Consider the following 22,500-nt stretch of genomic DNA (forward strand, 5'->3'; position numbering starts at 1 on the left):
TTGTCCGCCCCCTCCTGTACTATAACAAGTGTTGGTATTGTATAATTAGACTGTGGTCCGCCCCCCCTCCTGTACCTAACAGGTGTTTGTATTGTATCATTAGACTGTTGTCCGCCCCTCCTGTAATAACAAGTGTTTTGTAGTTGTCTTATTAGGGTACTGTTGTCCGCCCCCTCCTGTACATAACAAGTATTTGGGTTATGTAAATTGTATAATTAGACTGTTGTCCGCCCCTCCAGTACATAACAAGTGTTTGTATTGTATAATTAGATTGTGGTTCTCGGCCCCTCCTGTACATAACAAGTGTTTGTATTGTATAATTAGGACTGTTGTCCGCCCCTCCTCTTACATAACAAGTGTTTGTATTGTATAATTAGACTTGTGGGTCCGCCCTCTCCTGTACCATAACAAGTGTTTGTATTGTATAATTAGATTGTTGTCCGCCCCCTCCTGTACATAACAAGTGTTTTGTATTGTATAATTAGACTGTGGTCCGCCCCCTCCATGTACATAAAAGTGTTTGTATTGTATATTAGACTGTGGTCGGCCCCCTCTGTACATAACAAGTCTTTGTATTGTATAATTAGACTGTTGTCCGCCCCTCCTGTACATAACAAGTGTTTGTATTGTATAATTAGACTGTGATCCGCCCCCTCCTGTACATAACAAGTATTTGTATTGTATCATTAGACTGTTGTAAGCGTCCTCTGTACCTAAACAAGTGTTTGTATTGTAACTGTTGTCCCGCCCCTCAATGATTAACATTTAACAAGTGTTTGTATTGTATAATTAGACTGTGGTCCGCCCCTCCTGTACATAACAAGTGTTTGTATTGTATAATTAGACTGTTGTCCGCCCCCTCCTGGAACAAGTATTTGTATCATTAGACTGTTGGTCCGCCCCTCCTGTACATAACAAGTATAGGTATTGTATTCATTAGGGTGTGGTCCGCCCCTCCTGTACATAACAAGTATTTGTATTGTATCATTAGCCTGTGTTCCGCCCCTCCTGTACATAACAAGTATTTGTATTGTATCATTAGGCTGTGGTCCGCCCCTCCTGTACATAACAAGTATTTGTATTGTATCATTAGCCTGTGTTCCGCCCCTCCTGTGTACATTAACAAGTATTTATATTGTATCATTAGACTGTGGTCCGCCCCTGCTGTACAGGTGACTTCCATTCAGCCAGGAACTAACACCATTGGCAGTGTGAGGACATACATGTGTAACGGGTATACAGCGGTCAACTACTCCATCACATGTCAGAGTAACGCCCAATGGACAGCTCCGAACTTTATGTGCGGTTAGTAACATAGGTAGCAATGGTACGAAAATATCAATATATCATAGCTAGCAATACATGTTTCATGTACAAGTATCAGTGTATCATAGCAATATGATATACAAATATCAATATATCATAGCTAAAAAAATATGATATACAAATATCAATGATTCATGTCTAACAATACATTATACAAATATCAATGTATCATAGCTATATATTATGGGCGCAGCCTTTCGTGACAGAATGGCACGAAATGTGATATGAAGCGCTTCTAAGGTAACACATACATAAAATATACATGAAAAAGCCCAATCTTCAAAAATTCAATATTACGGTATATAAATACATGTATTGTACGTTTCAGATTAAAACAAATTTTAATAGAATATACGTTAGAAGTAATGGCAAAATACATGTAGATCGCTGACTCTACAGAAACCACTGGTTAAATTTTTTCCCTTAGTCAGTGGTTTTTATCAAATCTCTATTTTTATGTGCATATGTGTATTTTTTCCTACCCTTGATCAATCAATTTTAAGTTTAGATTACGATTATAGTATATTCTACTAAAAACTATCCACTGGCCAATATTCAACAGAATGGCCCTTTGGTTCATTTTCCCTTCTACAACCTCTCGCTGGCTGTCCTTCTGGCTTTGAGTCTGGCAGTCGGATGTGGCACACTGAGCAAACCAGTACTAATGAAATGTCACCAGGGTCGAATCTAAAAGGTAGGTATATGATTTACCATTAAAAAGGATCTTAAATGAGTGTTAATATCATATGAGGTTTTATGAAACGAATTTAAGAAGATTTTACTTTGCGACCCATGGCGAAATATGAAATTAACACAGATACAACAACCTACATTTCAAAAAATTTCAATGCTAAAAATGTGTTGTAAATTTCCATTAATTTATTATCGCCGTCCTCGAAATTCTGACGTCAACGTCATTTTTTTTATGTCTTGACGTCACAATGGATTTCCTGCTCGACAGAGATAATGATACGATAAAAAATATAACACTTGCGAAATCACTGTACGATAAATATTCTATACTCCTTAACAGATCGAAAATTCGGAATTGAAATTCAAAGCAACAACAGTGGTTGATAGAAAAAAATATTTCATGTTTCAGGATTCGCTACTGGAGCAAATGTCGAGTGGCATTTCTGTACTAGGGTTGTTTTTTTACCAAGCCTAAGTAGTTCCAAAAATAACTGGCCACGCGGGAACTATTGTGTAATGAGATTCGGTGGAATCTGTCCAGAAGGTAAGTTCTTCAGTCGAACCGGTCTACATAGACCGCCTACGAGATCAAAAGGTCTCTATAGCTATATGAGGTAACAGAAATCATTATATTTGGAAGTAAACACGCAATCACGTGATCTCTAGTTACCCATAATACAACCTCATATTACGGGAAATGGCATGAATGAGATATAAGCACGTGACTCGTTTGACTACGTTTATACTACAAAAAAAGAACAAAAAAAAACCCAAAAAACAACAAAAAACAAAAACAAAAAAACCACGTGTTTTGAACCATTTAGCGGAATATCTCCCGTGGATCGTGGTTTCATTTCCAAAGATGGGATACAGATTGAATTTCATCAATATATGTATATTTGCATTTGTTATATAAAGACATAACGATTTTTTATCGCGGTTTTAATGGCCATATACAATTAATGTTATTTCAATTTTGGGTGAAAATTCCTCCGGGGAGGTGGTTTCACTTCCAATGTCGGGAACCACATTGAATTTCATAAATATATATTTGCATGTAATATCTTATCACCGAAGCGTTTGATATATAAAGGCATAACGTTTTAAAGTATAATTTGTAATTACGGGTTTCATGTATACATATATGTATACGAATAACGGTTTAAAGAACTGCCCTCGATATTTTTTCTGAAACAGTAACAAAAGTATAGATTACCATATTTTTCATGTGGAATTTTTAATTATCTGTTATGACTGTTTAAAAACCTCAAACATTCAAAAAATGGGGCACGTAACGTGTAGATGTTATAACTTTCAGAACGAATATTGTCGATATACTAAATGATACTAAATGCTTGTATCCAATTCTAAAGCATATTCACGATATGTATCCCTGATAATTCAACTTTTATTGCACATGCGCGAACAAATGAACACGTGTTCATATTCCTGGAAACAAAACCACTACTCTTGTTCTTTCTTGCCGAGGTATGTGAGTATAAAAGGAAATGTAAATGTATCAAAATTTGAAGATTACAACGTGCTTGGTGAACTGTTATTTATATGCATGTACATTTTTGTATATATACATGTATACATGAAAGCCGTAATTACAAAATCGTTATGTCTTTATATAACAAACGCTTCGGTAATAAGATAAATGCAAATATATATTTATAAAATCCAATGTTGTTCCCGACTTTTGAGGTTAAACCACGTCCCGGGAGGATTTTCACCCCAAATATTGAACCAATATCAAGTGTACATAGCCATTAAAACCGTAATAAAAATCGTTATGTCTTTATATAACAAACGCTTCGGCGAAAAGATAAATGCAAATATATATAAATTTATGAAATTCGATCTTTTTCCCTACTTTGGAAATGAATCCACGATCCGCGGGGGATGTTCCCCCAAATGGTACAAAACACGAAGTTTTTTGTAGTAAAAACGTAGTAAAACGAGTCACGTGCTTATAACATAACATTATGCCATTGGCCGAAATATGAAGTTGTATTATTGGTAACTAGTGATGACGTGATTGCGTGTTTACTTCCAAATATAGTGATTTCTCTTAGCTGTATATGGTGTTAATACACGTGTTGAAAAGAGCTTTGTGTTGAATCTGAGACACCAATAACACAACTTAACTAATCATGTGGTCCATGTACAGAGGTAGTCGCTGAAACAGGTTTTTAATGACGAATAATTGTCTTTCATTTCCCCGTGTTTTTCACAACTCAGTCAAAATTGAGATAAGCAAACATAAAAGTAGTTGAGGTGAAAGTTCATTCCCTTAACTTATAGCATTACACTTCAGCAATTTTTCTCAACTGCGAAACCATTTTCCATAACGGACTTATATCGAACATTGTACTTTTAATCTTAGAGGAAGGTGACTAAAGGAAAAATAAAATTTTACAAATATTGAAAATTTTTATTGACCCTGCGAATTCTGCAAGTCTAGGATTGTTTTATTATCTGATGTTGAAAATACTTTTGATGTTGTATTTATGAGGATTCGATGAAGGAAATATTTTCTGGGATGAGGAAGACAGCGACGTTACTGATCGACAAATGAACGGAACAATGCCAGATGGAACATTCGATGTTAATTCTAGAATCCAATTTTGCTGCAGGTACACATTATAATCATAAACTACCTACAATATTATCATCCACTACCTACAAAATTAACCATACACTGCCTACAAAATTACTATACACCAAGTTACATTATAATCATAAACTACCTTCAATATTATCATCCACTACTTACAAAATTACCATGCACTACCTACAAAAATACTATACACCAATTACATTATAATCATAAACTACCTTCAATATTATCATCCACTACTTACAATATTACCATACACTACTATCCCACATGATAGTCATAAGCTACATATATCTACATCTAATGACCAAATGACCTATCTCATATGTTGTCGCACACAGAGTCTTCAGTTTTACTATGACGTATACGAAGTCCATATGTGTGGATATAAAGGGTATAGGGGGGGTAACCGAGGTGAGCTTTTTACCATAGGCTTATGTTTGCAGAAATGACGATGATCCCAGGAATCCAATTAATGTTACCAAGGACCAAGCCGTTTATTTTGTTCAGATATACATTGGATGAATGCCAAGAAGTCTTCAACTAACATGACGTTCACAAAAGAGAATACCCAATTTATGGACGACAACATTCAATAACGGAGATGTGGCCTTTGGAGAAACTCCGAGAAAGGATGGCCCGCCGAACTGGCGGATCTATTACTGCTACTACGAGTAAAACGCTTGGAATTCTCATGCAACCATTAAAAAAAAAAAATATTTTTACACCAACCTTTATAGAAAAGCCCTAGTGTTGCCGGTAGCTATATTACATGAATACAACTTTAATACAACCGCGTGCCGTCACGCCGTCAATTTATGATATTTTTTCTTAATTTTATCATTTTAATGGCGTGTATTACAAATGAGTATGGAGACGTGATAAGATAACTACAGAGTTTTATCTATTAGCAACTGATCAAAGAGGCATTTGGCATAATGAAAATAAAAATTTATTTTGGCGAGATAACACATTTCCACTTATTTTTGTAAGAATGTGTCCGACGCGAATTCAATTTTTTTTTCGCGTAATAATTGTATAAAAATGTAAACAAACCTAACAGCACTTGATCGCGAATTCATATATTCGCGAATATCATTTCCATTAACAAAAACACCGTTGGAAATATAGAATAATGAGAATTAACAGTGGCTTACATCACTAAATAGTACATACTAATAACTGTTAAAGAGGCGATATTTAAGGTTCGAAGCATTGCTTTCACTGCTGTTATGAATGTTCATCTAAGAAAACTTCATTATCGAACATAGTACAGGTGATAATAATACTTTAGATGTCAACATCAACATGATATGAGTAGCGATGACTAGAGAGTAGAAATTTCATGCTTTGGAAATATTAATGAGCCAAGTATATTTACATGGCTTACATATTTGGGAAAAAAAACTTTCTTACAAACGGACACATCAATCAGTAAACCAAGGTTGTCCCTGCCACGATTTTATTGATAATATTGTTATAGTACTCGATTTATTCTTAAAGGCCCACTACCTTTCCGAAACGGCTTTTAATTATTTTCTAATGGGAATGTAAAACGAGATTGATAATTTTATAGAGTCGCAATAGTTATAAACTTATCGTTTATACTACACCACCTTCTGAACAATTTGATTTAAATAAATAAAACGTTATTTTTCATAACGCGTGGTCGCCATTCGAAATGACTCTCGACTGTTAACATATAATAGGCAGGAAATCTATGCATATGTTTGATGTTATAACCTCATCTTAGGTCATCGGGATTTTGATGTTGTTAAGAACCTTTATTTGTTTGCTCCGGAAAAGTAATGGGCCTTTAATAAAAACAAAAATGTAGTTTTGATATCATAATGATATTAGATGGTTACACATGAACACAACACTAGCCGAAAAATGTAAAAACGAGAAATGCTTTAAAATCATCTAAGGAGATTAAAATATGTTGCAAATGTGATTTTCAGCAGATCACGTAAGTAACTATGATATAATGTGATTTTAGATGTCGACGAAGTATTAAAAAGCTTAGTTAAAGCTATACATTGTATATCTATAACAGCATACGTAATTGCTTATAACATACTTATATCATTGTCTTTGTGTTTTATGCTAACCATACCTGTTCGTACATATCTCTTTCTAAGTTGTTAATATCTTTTAAGACTATTGTATATAAATTCTCTGACTAGGAGAGGACTGATATAGGCCTAGCTAGTTGACCGATCCTTTTGGATTTATTTAATAAAATTGATTGAAAAGAAATGACAAAGTGTTTAAAGTTGTATGGTCTATGACTTGTTGTGTATTTTTAGAAAAAGTATAGTTAGTATTCGCAAAATTATTTAAAACGAATTATTAAACAATTAAATTTAGATATTGATTTAAAACGTGTACACCTTTAAAATAGCTCGAAGTATCCGGATTGTTCCGATCTTTTCTGATCTGTATGGGTATTGTCGATATTGATCACGTGATACGGCTTGGGAGGTTAAGATCTATACGGGTATTGCCGATGTCGGTCACGTGATGCAACTCGGTTTCCTGATATTACCCGAAAGCTTGAAACATAGCGTTGACTGTTGTGGTTCTTTCAAAACGTGTGATATTTCATTCGACATTTACCGCTATGCCAATAATATATTGGGGCTTTCATTGATCTGAACCATCATATATAAGCATTTAAATTCACACACTGAATGTTTGATGAGAGTTTGTGATGGTGAAACTACAAAAATATACAACTTTAAATGTCAGATAAAAATCATCCAGGTACTCAACAGTCACAATTATACTTTACCGAACATAAAGTATGTTCAACTAGATAAACTGTCAGAGAACCTTTGATTTTTCCGGGTATGGCTCTTTAAAAAGGATAATAAAATCTACATAATAGCAAGAGCAATATATGTTGTATAAAACCTGACAATGCAAATTAAAAGTTCGGGTTTTTTTAAATTTTAAATGCCCTTCTCAGTTTGATGAAGCATACGATATAAAAGAATTACACGGTATAACCGGTCGTAGGAATGCTATTCTGTTATTTTGACCGGGTTAAATAACTAGATCTACGGTGCTTAGTTTTATAAAATGTTCACTACCTTTCCAAACCGCTTTTTAATTTTGAAAATGGTTATGTGAAATAGCAATTTCAATTTTGCAAAGTCACAAAAGGTATTGGCTTACCGTTTAATACTTCACTATAATTACATTCTGAACATTTTAAAAATAAATCAGATGCTAATTTTTGTAATGGAGGCTTGTTAACGAGCGTTAGTTGACAATCACTGCTCTAGACGGCACAACAGTAAATTGAATCTTCACAATTATCATAGATTGCCCTGAAGAAACTTTTTTTTTTTGGAAAGGTAGTAGGTCTTAACAAAAATGAAAAAACTGTAAACCAACAATTCTCGAGTATGATTAAATTGCTCGTCATTCGAGTGAGATTTGAAATCGCTTCAATAAATCGCAGTTCAAAAGTTTTCATCACTTGTGAAAAATTAACAATATGACTATAAATAACAAAACGAATCGCTGTAAAAAAGGAGTTCATCATAAAATAAATAATAGAAACCTTGCGAAAATAATTTTTCTGAAGTACAAAGAAATATATTTTCAAAAACACAGACAATCATTTTATTGATTTATGAAAGAAATAGCAGAACATACCCGTTATTGAATTAAAAAGTTTCAATCACTAGTGAAAAAAATCATGTGACCATAAATTGCATAATGAAATCGTCCATCATAAAATAAATAATAATTTAGGTGTTTGGAAGTACAAAGAAATATAATTTTAAAATGCATTAAATCATATTATTGATTTGTGGGGAAAGTGTTTATCTGTGTTGCAGATACACACTTTTGTGGCGGATTTTTACAACCCAACTAGGGCTAATTGTAATAATGTTTGGTAATGTAGTTTTAAAATACTTTTTGAGTGAAAAACGATTTGTTCTGATGTCGTAATGTTATTGTTTTAATTTTTCATGATAATAAATATATGTCACCTATGGTGGTCATTTCAATGTCTATTCTGTATTGAGTTATTTTTAAGTTGGAGGAACATAAATCATATTATTGATTTGTGATAGAAATAGCAGAACATATTGAATATTCCCTGTAGGTAAATGAAGCGCAAAGAACAATGATGGTGTACCAAGGCCATTGGAACAAGAAACAAATAGTTATGTACATGCATGTAATGGACATATGCTTCTTGAATAAAGTTCATCTTTTGATTTATAGCATATAAAAAGTATCCGTTGTTACATAATTGTTGCCTTTCATGTTTATATAAACTAGATATAATAGAAATTTTCTTCTCATTAATCTATGTCCTATTTGATGGATATATTATTGTGTCAATATTAACTAATATAATTCATCACTATCACATAGACATATCATCAATATTTATGACCTATCTATATCCATTAATAACATATCTTTTAAGCAAGCGTAAAATGTAATATAAAGTTAAAATTGATTAATTGATAAAAAGTTGCTATTAACTCTTTGTTTCTGTGTTATACATCAAAACGAATTCCCGATCCAATCTCAGAAACGGAAGACAATTGCAAGCAATATGTACCTTTTAAGTTTTGATTAAAGCGGCCCACAAAGTTAAAACAATGCCTACGGTCTGTCATATGTGTATTCCTGACCATGTGCTGTTCGTATACGCCTGGTATTTAAACCTGATTGTCTTGTCATGGTGTGAGTTGGAACAATAAAGATTTTTATCGCTATATAATGCGCACTCGTACACATACACACCACATCCACCCGACCTGTAATGTCTACTGATGTTCTTTTTATAGCCGTAGCTAAGGAATACCCCTCTATTGTTTAAACTAGCTCTAACAATTAAGCCTGATTGGACCTGCTTATATATATAAATTAACTTGTAGATTGACGCCATTTTTGTTTTGGTGATAGATTTTGTTTTGGCAAGAGATATTGTAAATACTCGGTTAACTAAAACATAAGAGATGCCCCCGAAGAAAAAGAAGAGTGGAAAGAAAGGGAAGAAAAGTGGAAAGTCGGGACGAGGGTCACCCTCTAAAATGTCTAGTGACAGCGTCAATGAGATGTCTAAAGATTTTATTTTCATGCAGATTAGGGATTTAGAGCACCAGCTAATGAAGTAAGTATAAGCCCTTCCCTATAGAAACAATAGATGGTTGTACTACTCTTATTACATCAAAATATACATATATAAACTAATGGTTTTAATTGTGAAAATACTTCAATACCAATGTACTGTCATACTTATATGCTTACGATAGAACGTTATAGTTCTTCATCAGTGGTATATTTGTATTTCATTTGGTCTTATTGATACAGGAATAATATATTAAATGAGAGGCCGATCGAAATACCATCTGTATTAAATGCCCATCAGCTCCCTCTTATAATGTACATGACTGATCAACTTGTACGAAAAGATGTGATTCTGTGTAAGCAAATATGATTAATATGTATACCTGGCAAAATAATTAATTGTGCCGAGTGCCATATCATAACTATGATGTCGCTATTTTGTTACATTACTGGTGCTTACTATTGTTGTTAGTGATGGATATTTCCAATACATTCGATTAGGAAAGAAATCGGTTTCCCTTTCACAAAATGGATAACAGTATTTATCAGATTATTTTTTTTCATTTGTTTGTAGAAATCGTAATATGGAAATCATCATTGTCAGTTTTATGTCCCTTAAAATTTAGATATTAAAAATAAATTAAACATTTATACCATACTGTTCTAGATACAAAGCAAGTCAGAGGAACTGGAGAAAAATCAGATCGTCCTGCAGGAAAAACATGATGAAATGGCCAGAGAAAACGCTGATATTGAAAAGTTTTTTCAGGGTCAAGATCATGAAAAAGGTATACATAATATTCCATATACATTTTATACGCGTTATCAATCTAGTATTACTCAACATCAATACCAATAGATTTTAAAAAAATTATAAAGTAGGGATGGTTCTTCTGGTCGCTAGATCTTTCAGATTGAAATTGTGATTCAACCTAGATATTTTAAAGGATTTGTACATTCAAAAAGGATAATTTCATTTTATACAGGGCATGGCGATATTAGCACGTGTAGAAACCTCTCCGTTGCGCGCAATTTCCTTACGTATTATCAAAAAAATGGCTTCACATATACTTTAAGAAGAAACATTACCCTCCCGTAACACCTGAGTATACATTAAATAATTCGACTCATCCGGAATTCGACTATAACGTAATGTCATTAGGTTTGATCAGAACGTGGTTTTCAATGGTCATTATCTTATGACTATACAGCGGTACATGCCTATTACCGTGATCAGCATATTATCGTAATTTTCCAACTAATAAGGTTTCTATTAAATCATTTTAGTTATATGTTTTCAGATGTTTTTGGATTTTTTAAAATAGATAAAGCTTGAATTACGATAATATGATCGTCACGATAATAGCATGCATCCTGATATCCCGTAGGAAATTTAAAATATTGACTGAAATTGATTTCGAGATAGCGACTTTTTTTCGCCGAATATCCGTTCTAGGGACCAGAAATTGACTTTGACTCAACCGGTGTTTCGAGTCATTGAAATTCGAGTCATCCGATTTTAAAATACATACACAAAGAAGGGAAATAACGGGACTTCAAAATTAATTGACTCAAAAGGAATTTCGACTAAAGCGATTTTGAGATAACGAGTTTCGACTGTAGTAGTCCCGCTGTTTCCCTCTCTGTACGAATCAATTTTTAAAATTACTATAATGTAATTCACTTTTTTTTCCATTAGGGTTTTATAATGATATCAGTTTGAGGTATTTATATAATGACGGCGTTTTCTGTTATAATTGTTTACATTTTGATCGCCACATCCTTAAGCTTCAAACACAAAGGTGTTGTTATTTACAGAACAAGAGAAGGCCCTGATAATGGAGGAAATCAATGGAGTACAGACAACACGAGAGGAGGAGAAGAAATGGGCTAATGACCAGATAGACCAGATCAGACAGGACTTCCAGGATACCAAAGAGAGGCTCACTGCCGAAAACAGTCAGCTCAGTAAGTATTTAATAGTGAACAGCCAACTAAATATAAAAATAGACTTTCAAAATGAACCCTGTGTATACAAGATCGAGCTCAGGATATATTTTGACCCGGCCATTGGTTTGCTGCCTTCAAAAGCAAAAAAGTTTTATGACAGGTAATAATTCTTATAGATATGAAACTAATGGTCTTTAAGAGAAAAAAATTCACAATAACTTGACATTTCCTATGGTTACAAAACACAATTTCAATTACTTTCTAGTAATAAAATGGACTGAAAGGCCACAAAAAGGTTCAAATCAGTCTACCAATGTTTGCAGTAATAGGTGAATGTAAGATGTTTTATTTATCTCAACTCCAGGCCAACAGCTTAATGAATTAGAAGATTTCAAATTGAAAAAGGAGGAGAGAATCGCTAAGGTAGCTGCTATGGAGGAGCACATGAAACAGAGTGATGAGGACCAGAAATACATTATAGAGAATATCAGACTGAAGGCAATTGTCGACAAAGACAGGTGCGTGTTACGAAATCAAGTAGATAGGTGATAGAAAAAATAATCAGCTAAAGGCCTACTTCGTTTCTGAAAAAAAAAAAAAAAAAAAAAAAAAAAGAAAAAAAAGATTATAAATAAAAATTATAACGTGAAAACGTTTGTATTTAGAGCCAAACTCGGTGTATGAATATAATGATGATTCATTGTGTAAATCTATGGTCAACATACAGGTCTGTTTCGCTGTTTTGACGCATGGCATATTGATAGGCAACAACTGCATAGTGATTAGGTTGACGCTTAGAATAATACTACGACCCGAGTTATGGGCATAAATATGGTATAATAATGTACATGTATGTTTACTGTTTTTAATTGTTTATGAAATGAAAATGGTGTAGTATTATCGCTTAGCCAATAACTTTTGAGGCTCCACAAAATCATCAAAATGGTTTTATATTTATAGTTTTAAAATTAAAAGTCGTTTTTTAGCTTAAAGTGATTTGAGTAGACAACAATAACGCAATGGTCTATGCTTTTGCGTCGTATTTCAACTCAAAATTTACATTTTACGTTCAGACTGAAAAAGGAGATGGTGGATCAGGTTAATCAAAGAGCTGCCGACTTCAGAAAGGTTTCCAATAAACAGATGGCGGACACCACCAAGCGAGCGATAAGGGAGAACGTGGCTATCAGAGGGGAGATAATTCAGACAACAGATAAAACAGTGGAGTTTAAAGCGGAAAACGAAGCAGCGCGCGCACGCGTGGCGGAACAGGAAGAACGTATAAAAGTGTTAGAGGAACGAGAAAAAGAATTAGCGAAAAATAACAGTAGCAGTGCAAAGGTATATAGTTGTAAGACATTAATTGAAATTTTGGAAAACCATATCTTTATATAGAGCAAAAGAAAATATGCAATTATTTTTCTCAAATTGGTTGATTTTTGCCATTCTCAAATAATGTATTGATGCAATACTTAATTGTTGTATAAGCTCTTTGCATTTTTTTTTCTTTCTCGATACTATTGTTTTTGTATCACATCACGATGCATATTGACTATTTGATTTTTTATCCATATATAAATGGTAATAGATGTTGTGGAAAAGAAACCTGTTTTTATTCTCCGTTAACAATTAGAGTAAACTCGCACAAACTTGATAAATCATAACACAATTATAAGTTATATATCGTACTTACATGGCAGATAATAAAGATGTTAAAAAGCCGGAGTCAACACATGAAGGAACTACTGGAGGAAATGGAGATGAGAGACCACGCCTTCCAGGACCTAGACGGAGACCGGGCCATCCTAGTACCGCAAGTCGAGGCTCAGAGGTATGCTCAGGTTTAAGATTAGGTTAATTAGGATGTTTATTATCATTTAATCAGCCGACAAGAGAGGGGGATGGTTAATTAATTAGTATTGTTTATCTGTGGTATTATGTTTCGTTTTGGAAGATTAGTGAGTGTAAACTATAAATCGTACCATTTACTTCATACAATGTTTCATGATCTAATGCATCTAAATACATAAATACTTTTTTTTTCTTTTCATAGCGATGAAATAAATGTTTAACATGAAATTTTCGTTGTTTATGTGGTTGCTATAGGAAACGCGAGCACGAAAAACGATGAATCATGTTTTAAGCATCATTATTATCGTTGTGTCATCAACTAGCCACGAACGTTTCCATCCGCGAAATGATTTGAAAGCTCCATATCACGAACGAAATTACCAACGTATAATCCATATTCTACTGTATACGAATGCATAACATTTATTTTTTGCATTTCTGAAATCTTATTATGTTTTGCATTTCTACTTTTATTGAAGAAAAAGTTCTGTCAATATAAAATGTAATAGCGAAATATATCAATACAATCAAGTCATAGTACATGAAAGAATTTGAATAATATGATAATATTTCTTCTTAAAGATTACACAAGGAGCAACTCATCCGTGACAACAAACGGTTACGGGAGGAGATAAGAGATGTGAAAGGAAAGCTGAAGAAGGAAAACCGTGAGATGTTGAAGTTAGGAGAGGTTCTCAGTAACGCTTCTAGTACCATCAGGGAAGTGCTCATGGTAAGACGGTATATCCAGTACGAATATGTAAATATTGATAATTAATTAATTAATTGATTAATAAATGAATAAATACAATTAATCTATTCATTCATTTATTTGATTTATATGTAGATATCGAAATTAAAAACCGGGAATTGTTATTCTGATATCTGATATTTGATATTAAGAAAAAAAAAATAAAAAAAATATTGCCAGTGCAGTATGTATGTGCGGATATTGACAATTTTAAAACTTTATCAAACATATTCAACAACGTGCGATTGAACTTTCATAACGAAGAAAAAAACCCACATGAATGGTTCGTGCATATTTGCACTTTATTTTTCCGAAATTACAGCCATTTTATTAGGTCTCAGCTTAATTCAAAACCAAATAACAATCGGACGTGAATAGCAAAGCAGTCCTCATTCTATGTTTAGAAAGAGGCCGTTACCGGGACTGTGACCCCGGTGTATGGAATAGAAGAAGACGATGAACCGGACCCTAAAAACGCCTTATTAGAAGAATTACTTGGTATGGTCACCATGGTAACCGCGCCAAAATCTGGGAAAAGTAGTACGTCTAAATACAGGATACGGAAAAAGAGTGCAAGTGAAATTCCAGGAAAAATGTCTTTAAAGCGAGGGTGAGTGCTTTGTATATTATCATTGGTAAATGAAAGTATAATATATAATAATAAGGATGCGGTGCGGTGATAGAAGCCACAGGTATGTTTGGTTAGGCGATTAGGTGCCGTAGATCGTGAGTTCGAGTGTCGGATAGGGCAGGAGACAATAAATTGTCATCCTTTGCTAAACTCGTGTTTCTTTGAAAATTATTAAACACAATGTATCAGATGCACTATGTGATGTTGATTCAAAGATTTAAGTTGACAATTTACACAGTTATCATGTCAGCATATCGAACCGACTATCACCTTGTCATAGAAAAGCCCTTTTTGGGGACGTGGATGTGGCGCAGTGGTAGAAGGCGCAAGTATGTTTGGTTAGGCGATTGGGTACCGTAGATCTTGAGCTCGAAGCCCAGATAGGGCACGATTCAATAAATTGTCATCCTTTGTAAAATTGTGTTTCTTTGATATGTGAAAGTATAATATTTGAGACATCTAAATTTCACTCATCTTAATTTTTCGCTAGATTATTGCAACAGCTTTTGACCTTGAACCTTTTCGAAATGTAGGTTGTTGTAGCGATATGACAATTTTGTGTTCATTCCATATGCGATTTTATGAAATTCGTTCAATTGTTTTGCTCGCCAATGCTTACAAAAATAAAAGCAAATTTGATAGAATCTCCTATGAAATGAACACTCATTATATGCTATATAGATATATTGCAATATCATCTTCACGTATGAATATTCTTCAAGAATTGATTCAGTGACTCAAACAATTTTCTCATACGACTATTCCCATGTATTGTAGCGCGCTTCCTGTTTCGCCTATCGCCACCAATAGTAAGGGCACGCTGTTCCACTATCAACCTGGAGATTTAGGTATGATCCCACGTCCCGAGAATCCAATCCCTACCAGTCTGGAAAAGATGCGCGTGAAGTCAGCCACAACGAGATTGGGGGAATTGCGAAAGATGCTCACGAATTCTGTCGGGGTACAAACAGTCAACGCGCCAAAGGTAGGTCTCGTATATCATAAATCCTGTCAGTATATCATCAGCATATCACATTGTTCAAAAAATGTTTACGCTTTACATATATTTCATGCTATACAATCATCATACCAACATTTATCTCCAAAAGGATTTCAATCTGATATAAGAGTAACTAACGTAAATTAATCAAACAACTGTTATTATCTATACCATTCTAATCTATCAAAGATACTCCCCAGCGTTTCACCCTGTCAGTACTGATTGAGTGCCACGATGGGAATTAACTTTGATAGACAAAAATGCATCTATAAAAACAATATTTAATTAATTTTATAAACTTAATATGCCAAATATCATTTTTATTTAAAGTCATGATTTGAAATCGAGGAAATTCCTCTTTTTCTACAAAATGAAATCATTAGCTGTGATATCTCCTAATTCTAATTCCTCGCAACAAAAACAAAGGGGTGAAAATCACACAAGTACCTGAAATTTAATTTGTAGTTGTAAAATGTGAAGTGAGGTAATATATTAATGACATTTCAGGCCTTGTACTACGCTGACCAGCTCCTCGACAATGTCACGCCACGACAACAAGCAATCCTTTCTTCATGAGCAAGGACGGGAACATTCACGTGACCAGATCAGATCACGTGGTACACCTATGGGCAGCATCGGACCTGTTAGTCCTGCCAAGAGAATGCTGTATGGAAAGGGCTACAAAGTCACATGATATTGACTCTGTCGTCAAAGTGCATTTATGTGTATTCCATGTGTATAACGGGGTGATTAAAATATCATTTACGTCAACAATTATATTGGTTTGACATCATTTTATTTCATTATTAAAATAGCACTGTATAAATTTTGTGTTCTATATGTTCATATTTACAATTACTTGCTTAATAAGTTTTATCACATAACTGGCCCTGTCATACGGCCATGTCCTAAATATCATAAGACACATGTGTAAAAACACTTTTATGACGTCACAAACCAGATATGACGTCGCATGATGACGGGTTTCTACTGTTTTATATAGAAACGAAATTAAAAGTTTCATGTTTATATTAAAGGTAGGTTTCGCCCAACCAAATAAATATTTTTGTAAAATCCGATAATCGGAAGAAAAGATGAAAAAACATATTAAAGATACTTCAATTTAATTTCTTTATTCGTATGAGATTGAATAAATGTGTCTTGAATACAAAATTGAAGGAAATCCTTGATTTATTACGATTGTCAGTCAGACAGAATAGTATGCAAATGAAGCTGCGATAGATTGTGTTGTCGAGGTTTCGCGCATGCGCATTGTTACGAACTAAAAGTAAACAAAATGGCTGAATGAAAGCATGTGAGAAAATTTTTTTATCTGAATCGGCAACAAAGAGGAGGAAATTAGAATGGAATCGGTAGCACCCTATGATATCTCTAGGGAATGAAATTCAGAGATGGCATGTATCTCAAGCGGAACTTGCTCGGATTCTGTTTGGACTCGCGACCACGTGGTGAATTAAATTTCAACACATATGCCAGCGAAAATACAGCGGCAGACTAACTTGATATATGTTTGATGTAATAAGCTAGCGAGCGTATATAAGTAACATGAAGTGTTTTAGATGATATGATATGTATAAACAGTCCATCGCACCTCGATTTAATGTTGTTATTTTTTTTACTGAACATGCCGTGGCAACACTGTCACTGCTATCTGTCTTTTTTGTTGCACTCTTCCGTTTGTTGATGCGGCCTCGTTTTGGAAAAAAAATACGTCATGTTCTATGTAAAGCTTCACTTCGCTCTATTTTTAGAGGAGTATTTTCCTGGTCAAACTAGGCAAATAACCACCCATATTGTCCGCTGTATGTATTAAAAATGATCTGAAGATCATATCTATGTACAGAATAAATTTCAATTTCGTAGTCTTTATATTTCATTGGGCGAAACCTACCTTTAATAAAAGTTATGCGATAAATAGAATCACTTGTGACTATGTAAGATGAAATATATCAAACCCGTTAAATAATTTGATATGCCAGAGCCTTTTTCAAATTATTGAACTCGTTAAATTTCGTATTACAAAGCGGCTCATGTAAGAGTATCTGTTTAATACAATTTGGACAATAAAAGGTTTTAAATGCAAAACCGCGCCTATCTTAGCCAATACGATAATGTACTCTGTAGCATCAACATTATACGTCTCTGCACATTTGTGTATGAAGGAGGATAATCCTCCCATGTGGCATGTAATTATGTAGAATTCCGAGCTAAGGGCTCTGAATAGTTCAAAAGTAGAATATTTCCATCAATTTTAACCATTAAATTGAAGGTGTTTTTGTTTTCATTTCACATTGTTCTGAAATATACATTGTATATATATATGCTGAAATAACGTTAAGCAAATTATTTAACAATCGCGTTTTTCATTCGTTACAAGTTCATGAATATTAACGAATACAAATTTTGAGGTTTGACAGGTATCATTACACAGATAGAATTTTCGAGACAATATCAATGTCTCTAGAAATCGCAAAAAATATAATCGTCGCAAAAAAATCGGTTATACCACATAACGTTGTCAGTTCAAGATCAATTCTGATGGCAAAACGAAATTTCCATACCAATGTTTTTAAAACATGTATCATGTACAGACATGTATCATGTACAGGGTTATTACCCTGAGCAGGCCGGAGACATGATGACATTAGATGTGACAATATGTTTTTGGTAGTATTTACTGACCCCAGATTATGATACTCTAACGGACAACTATATTACGTCATTAACATAGCTCAGCTCAGACAGATACTTTTTTTTCTAAACGTGTAAAACGGACAAAAACATGTTTATCCAATGATTGGAACAAATTTTGCGTCTTTTTTAAGAAGCAAAGTGTTAAATATGAATAATCAAATATCACATCTAGAAAAGAAAGGAACGTTCAGCTACATTAAAGTACATCTCCAGCCGCCTCCCTGTTCGTCCTCGCCGTTATCCTCATCCATGTTGCCAATATTTATTTGGATAGGAGCGATTGTGCAATGACTATTGTAGGCTCCACAGCGATATTTACCATCAGTTCCAGGTTTGATGAGACAAATGAAGCAGAATTTCTGGCCACATACACAAACCATGTGCTTACCGCCACTTGTATGTTTAATCAGCGATCCGCACTTTGGACAGGCTCGGATTGAAGGACAAGCGTATAGACCGGCTATAGTTTTTCTTGGAGCCGATTTCAGGATCTCCAGTCTCGGATCTTCAACAGTTTGCGATCTCGGAGGGTGAAACACTACATTCAACTGCAATCTGTCTCGCAAGTTATAATCAGACAGATACATCTTCCTCCCGTCTTTAGTCATCTGCAATTCTTTGGCTGTAAATAAAATAATTTTAACATAATTTTCTAGTCAAAATTGAAAATACATTTGTAAATTTCTTAGATTTCTTACATCAACCTAAATCATTTTTTAATTGACACCTAAAAAGACGTTTACCTTCGAAAATGACACGTTGGCTTTCCATGTCTATTTTATTCCAATTGTAAATTTTTCGCATTAGATCCTCCACCGACGCGTCCTAAAACAAAACTAAAAAAATCATACATTTCCATATAGTATTCCTTATTTTAGCCAGGATAATGTCAGTTTTAGTTTCTTATACCGTTAAGAACATTTTACTTTCTCAAAATACGTTTAAACAATTATGACATGCGTTAAATGTTCTTCAAAGTACATATTAATATACAGCTATTGTAAAGAGTTGATGGATTAAGTAATTGTCTGGTGTCCTAAGATATGTCTATATGCCTATAGAGGAAACACCTTTAATGTCCGTCTTGGTGAGAGACAAGATCGTCACTAGTGCTTTCGCGCAGAGAATCTCGAATATTCACTCAATGCGTCCCTGACGAAACCCGTCACAAATATCTAGGTAGATATATTTAAATAACATCTTTCAATAATATAATAATTGAGTTTGAAAACCCATTTTGCTTAAAAGGAGAACTGTATTCTGATGCAACGCAAATTGTGATACAATTGTAATTTTATTTGTTTTTCGCAAACCTCTTTTATTATTACCATTTTCGTCGATAATATACGTCAAGCAGTAAAGACAGAATGAAAATAAGGGAAGTAACTCTAATGTCTGAATATCAAACATTTTACAACAGTCTTCAAAATCATTTATAGATTTGTCTATTTTGGGTTTTTGGTTTATTTCTGTTTATCATAATGTCAAAGATATGTTAATAAAAAGTTCAGTATCGAAAGTTACTATAATAAAACACATTTTTTGCGACATAATTGAATCTCAAAGTAATATTAGGCAGGATTGGCGTTGTTTTGTTTTCACTTTCGGTTTAAATATGTTCAGCATTTACAATAGTATGTGTAATTTCAAAGAATTTAAAAACCGGGTACGAAATTTTAATCTTTAAGACTATGAATGTATGATAGATATACTCACTTTGTGTACTTCAATAATTGTGTTCCTGTTGGTTCCCGATCTTACAAAAAGTTGAATCATATCGGCCATTTTCCTCGTTCACCTATTTTCGTTCCAATGAATATCGTATCATGTCATATAATGTGAAGATGCAACAAAATGTTGTTGTTTTTTTTATCAAAAAGTTGATGTCATGATTAAACCATAATGAAATAAAATACGCTGAAGACACATTAAGTTATACGTCATTCTTGTTTCTGCGAATTTGTACAATACTTCATTGTGTTTAACCACTCGACATTTTAGACAATGCGGATCTGTATATTATTATATTGTATTGCAGTGTGGACTGTTTAGGTATCTACTTCCAAATATGCAGAACTGTGCGGAACTGTGTGGCAAACAGACACGTACTGTAAGGCTGATAAAACAGCCTTAATACCGAATACAAGAGGTCAATGGCCACGTACCTCCAATACAGACCTGGCACGAATTTCTTAACAACAGTAGTTATATTTTGCTGAGTAATAGGGGCTTAAAAACTGGTCAGAGCTTTCCCCAAGAATGTTTGGGGTTACGTCACCCCAATTCGGGGCATCTGATTGTGGCAGAGCTCGGGGCTCTCCTCGGGGCTACTCGGGGCAACCCCTTGCAGACGCACTAATAATATATTATAACTTAATAATGAAAAATGTTTCCGATATAAATTATCATTTTTACTAACGTGCCTGGTACCGTTGAGTGATTAATAAACAATTAAATAAATAAAGAAGGAATGTCAATTTGTGATCTCTGGTGGCCATGACCGACAAGCATTATTTTTTGTTTATAGATACCCGGGGTTTAGGACATCATGATATCTCATGTGATTAAGGTCAGGTTGGCCATTTGCCAACCGCAATCGAACTTCTACAGCACTTTGTCAGAAATTCTAGATCTGCAAATGATATTGTGATTTATGGTACCCCATCTTAAACTGTTAATATAATTGAAACAAATATCTAAGTTCAGAAATGCTATTTAGACGGCATATATACCAATAACATGTCCAGAGGGCATTTTTGCTCGTTGATTTCTTGGATCATCATCCCAAGTAATGTCCGGGCGCTAGAGTGTTCTACGTAATCATCAAGCTGTTTAAGGCGAGGTTTCTCATGTTTATCCGGGTCATTTCCTCCGGAAGCTGAAACACTACAAATAACTGGGACCTATCCTTCAGGTGATAGTCTGGTAGATACCAGTGCATGCATCATTTCCACAGTTACTGGTTCTAGGTGAATTCCATTTGCCGAGGCAGTACCAACAGAACTCGTACCTTTCGCTGTCTTTACTACAGAACAGACACGTTAATCTTCTGTCTTCAGAATTTTTTCCCTGTAGAAAGCGGTACATTTGGGACATTCTTGAATACCGCCTGATCTACGTAAGATGTTTTCCGAAGTTTTAGTTTCCAAAAATGTTCGTTTTTCAACAGTCAGTACACCGAGGCGTCTAATTACATTATATTTCCAAATTTGACCACAGTATCCAGTTTCATATTCAGTATACGGACATTGGAACTGCCATTTTCCAGCCGTCATCAAACTTCTGCAATACGCGGTCAACGATTCTGGACCTGTATTTGAAAATATATGGTATTCTTTTGATACAGCTTTATTCATTTAATGTATTAAACTTAATTATGAGTTACTGTAAGTCATATGTAAACGGATAAATTAATAATTATCCGCAAATATTTTAAGACATTAATATTCAGTTTAGTGACGTTCCAATGGCATGTCCACAGGGCATTTTTGCGCGTTGATTATCTGGGTCATCGTCTTAAGTTATCCTTATGCTTCCTCTGGTGTATCTGGGCCAGTACCTCCCACTAGTGTAAACACTACAAACAAGATAGCCCTGTCCTCCACCTTATAATCAGACAGACACATCTTCTTCCCATTCTTCTCCATTTGCAGTTCATGACCTGAAAGTAAAATCAGGTTTGTCAAACATAATCTCTCTGGTGCAAAATGTTTGTAAAATGCTTTGAAATATTTAAAGTTTAGTATGCGTTTTACCTGTGTAAAGGACACATTGGCTTTCCGCGTCTACTCCATTCCATTGGGATATTTTTTCGCATTAATTCCTCCACTGACGCATCTTACAACAATACCATTTCC

The 22,500-nt window shown here is 34.2% G+C and overlaps 2 protein-coding genes across 2 annotated transcripts; one reads left to right on the forward strand and one right to left on the reverse strand.

Moving 5' to 3' along the window:
* The first annotated feature begins 9,633 nt into the window (after positions 1-9,633).
* Positions 9,634-16,702, forward strand: LOC138322266 (cilia- and flagella-associated protein 157-like). The gene is made up of 11 exons (XM_069266307.1): positions 9,634-9,788; positions 9,989-10,079; positions 10,413-10,533; positions 11,564-11,713; positions 12,060-12,213; positions 12,769-13,036; positions 13,396-13,526; positions 14,129-14,279; positions 14,702-14,907; positions 15,706-15,913; positions 16,436-16,702. Exons 1-11 carry the CDS (start codon positions 9,634-9,636, stop codon positions 16,502-16,504), a joined length of 1,704 nt encoding a protein of 567 aa, XP_069122408.1. The 3' UTR covers positions 16,505-16,702.
* Positions 16,703-18,606: 1,904 nt separating this feature from the next.
* Positions 18,607-22,301, reverse strand: LOC138321551 (ubiquitin-ribosomal protein eL40 fusion protein-like). Its single transcript, XM_069265297.1, has 3 exons — positions 20,360-22,301; positions 19,387-19,468; positions 18,607-19,265 (listed from the first exon to the last, which is right to left on the reverse strand). Exons 1-3 carry the CDS (start codon positions 20,426-20,428, stop codon positions 18,835-18,837), a joined length of 582 nt encoding a protein of 193 aa, XP_069121398.1. The 5' UTR covers positions 20,429-22,301; the 3' UTR covers positions 18,607-18,834.
* Between the last annotated feature and the right edge of the window lie 199 nt (positions 22,302-22,500).

The sequence above is a fragment of the Argopecten irradians genome, chromosome 4, assembly GCF_041381155.1.
Source record: "Argopecten irradians isolate NY chromosome 4, Ai_NY, whole genome shotgun sequence".
Lineage (NCBI taxonomy): Eukaryota > Metazoa > Mollusca > Bivalvia > Pectinida > Pectinidae > Argopecten > Argopecten irradians.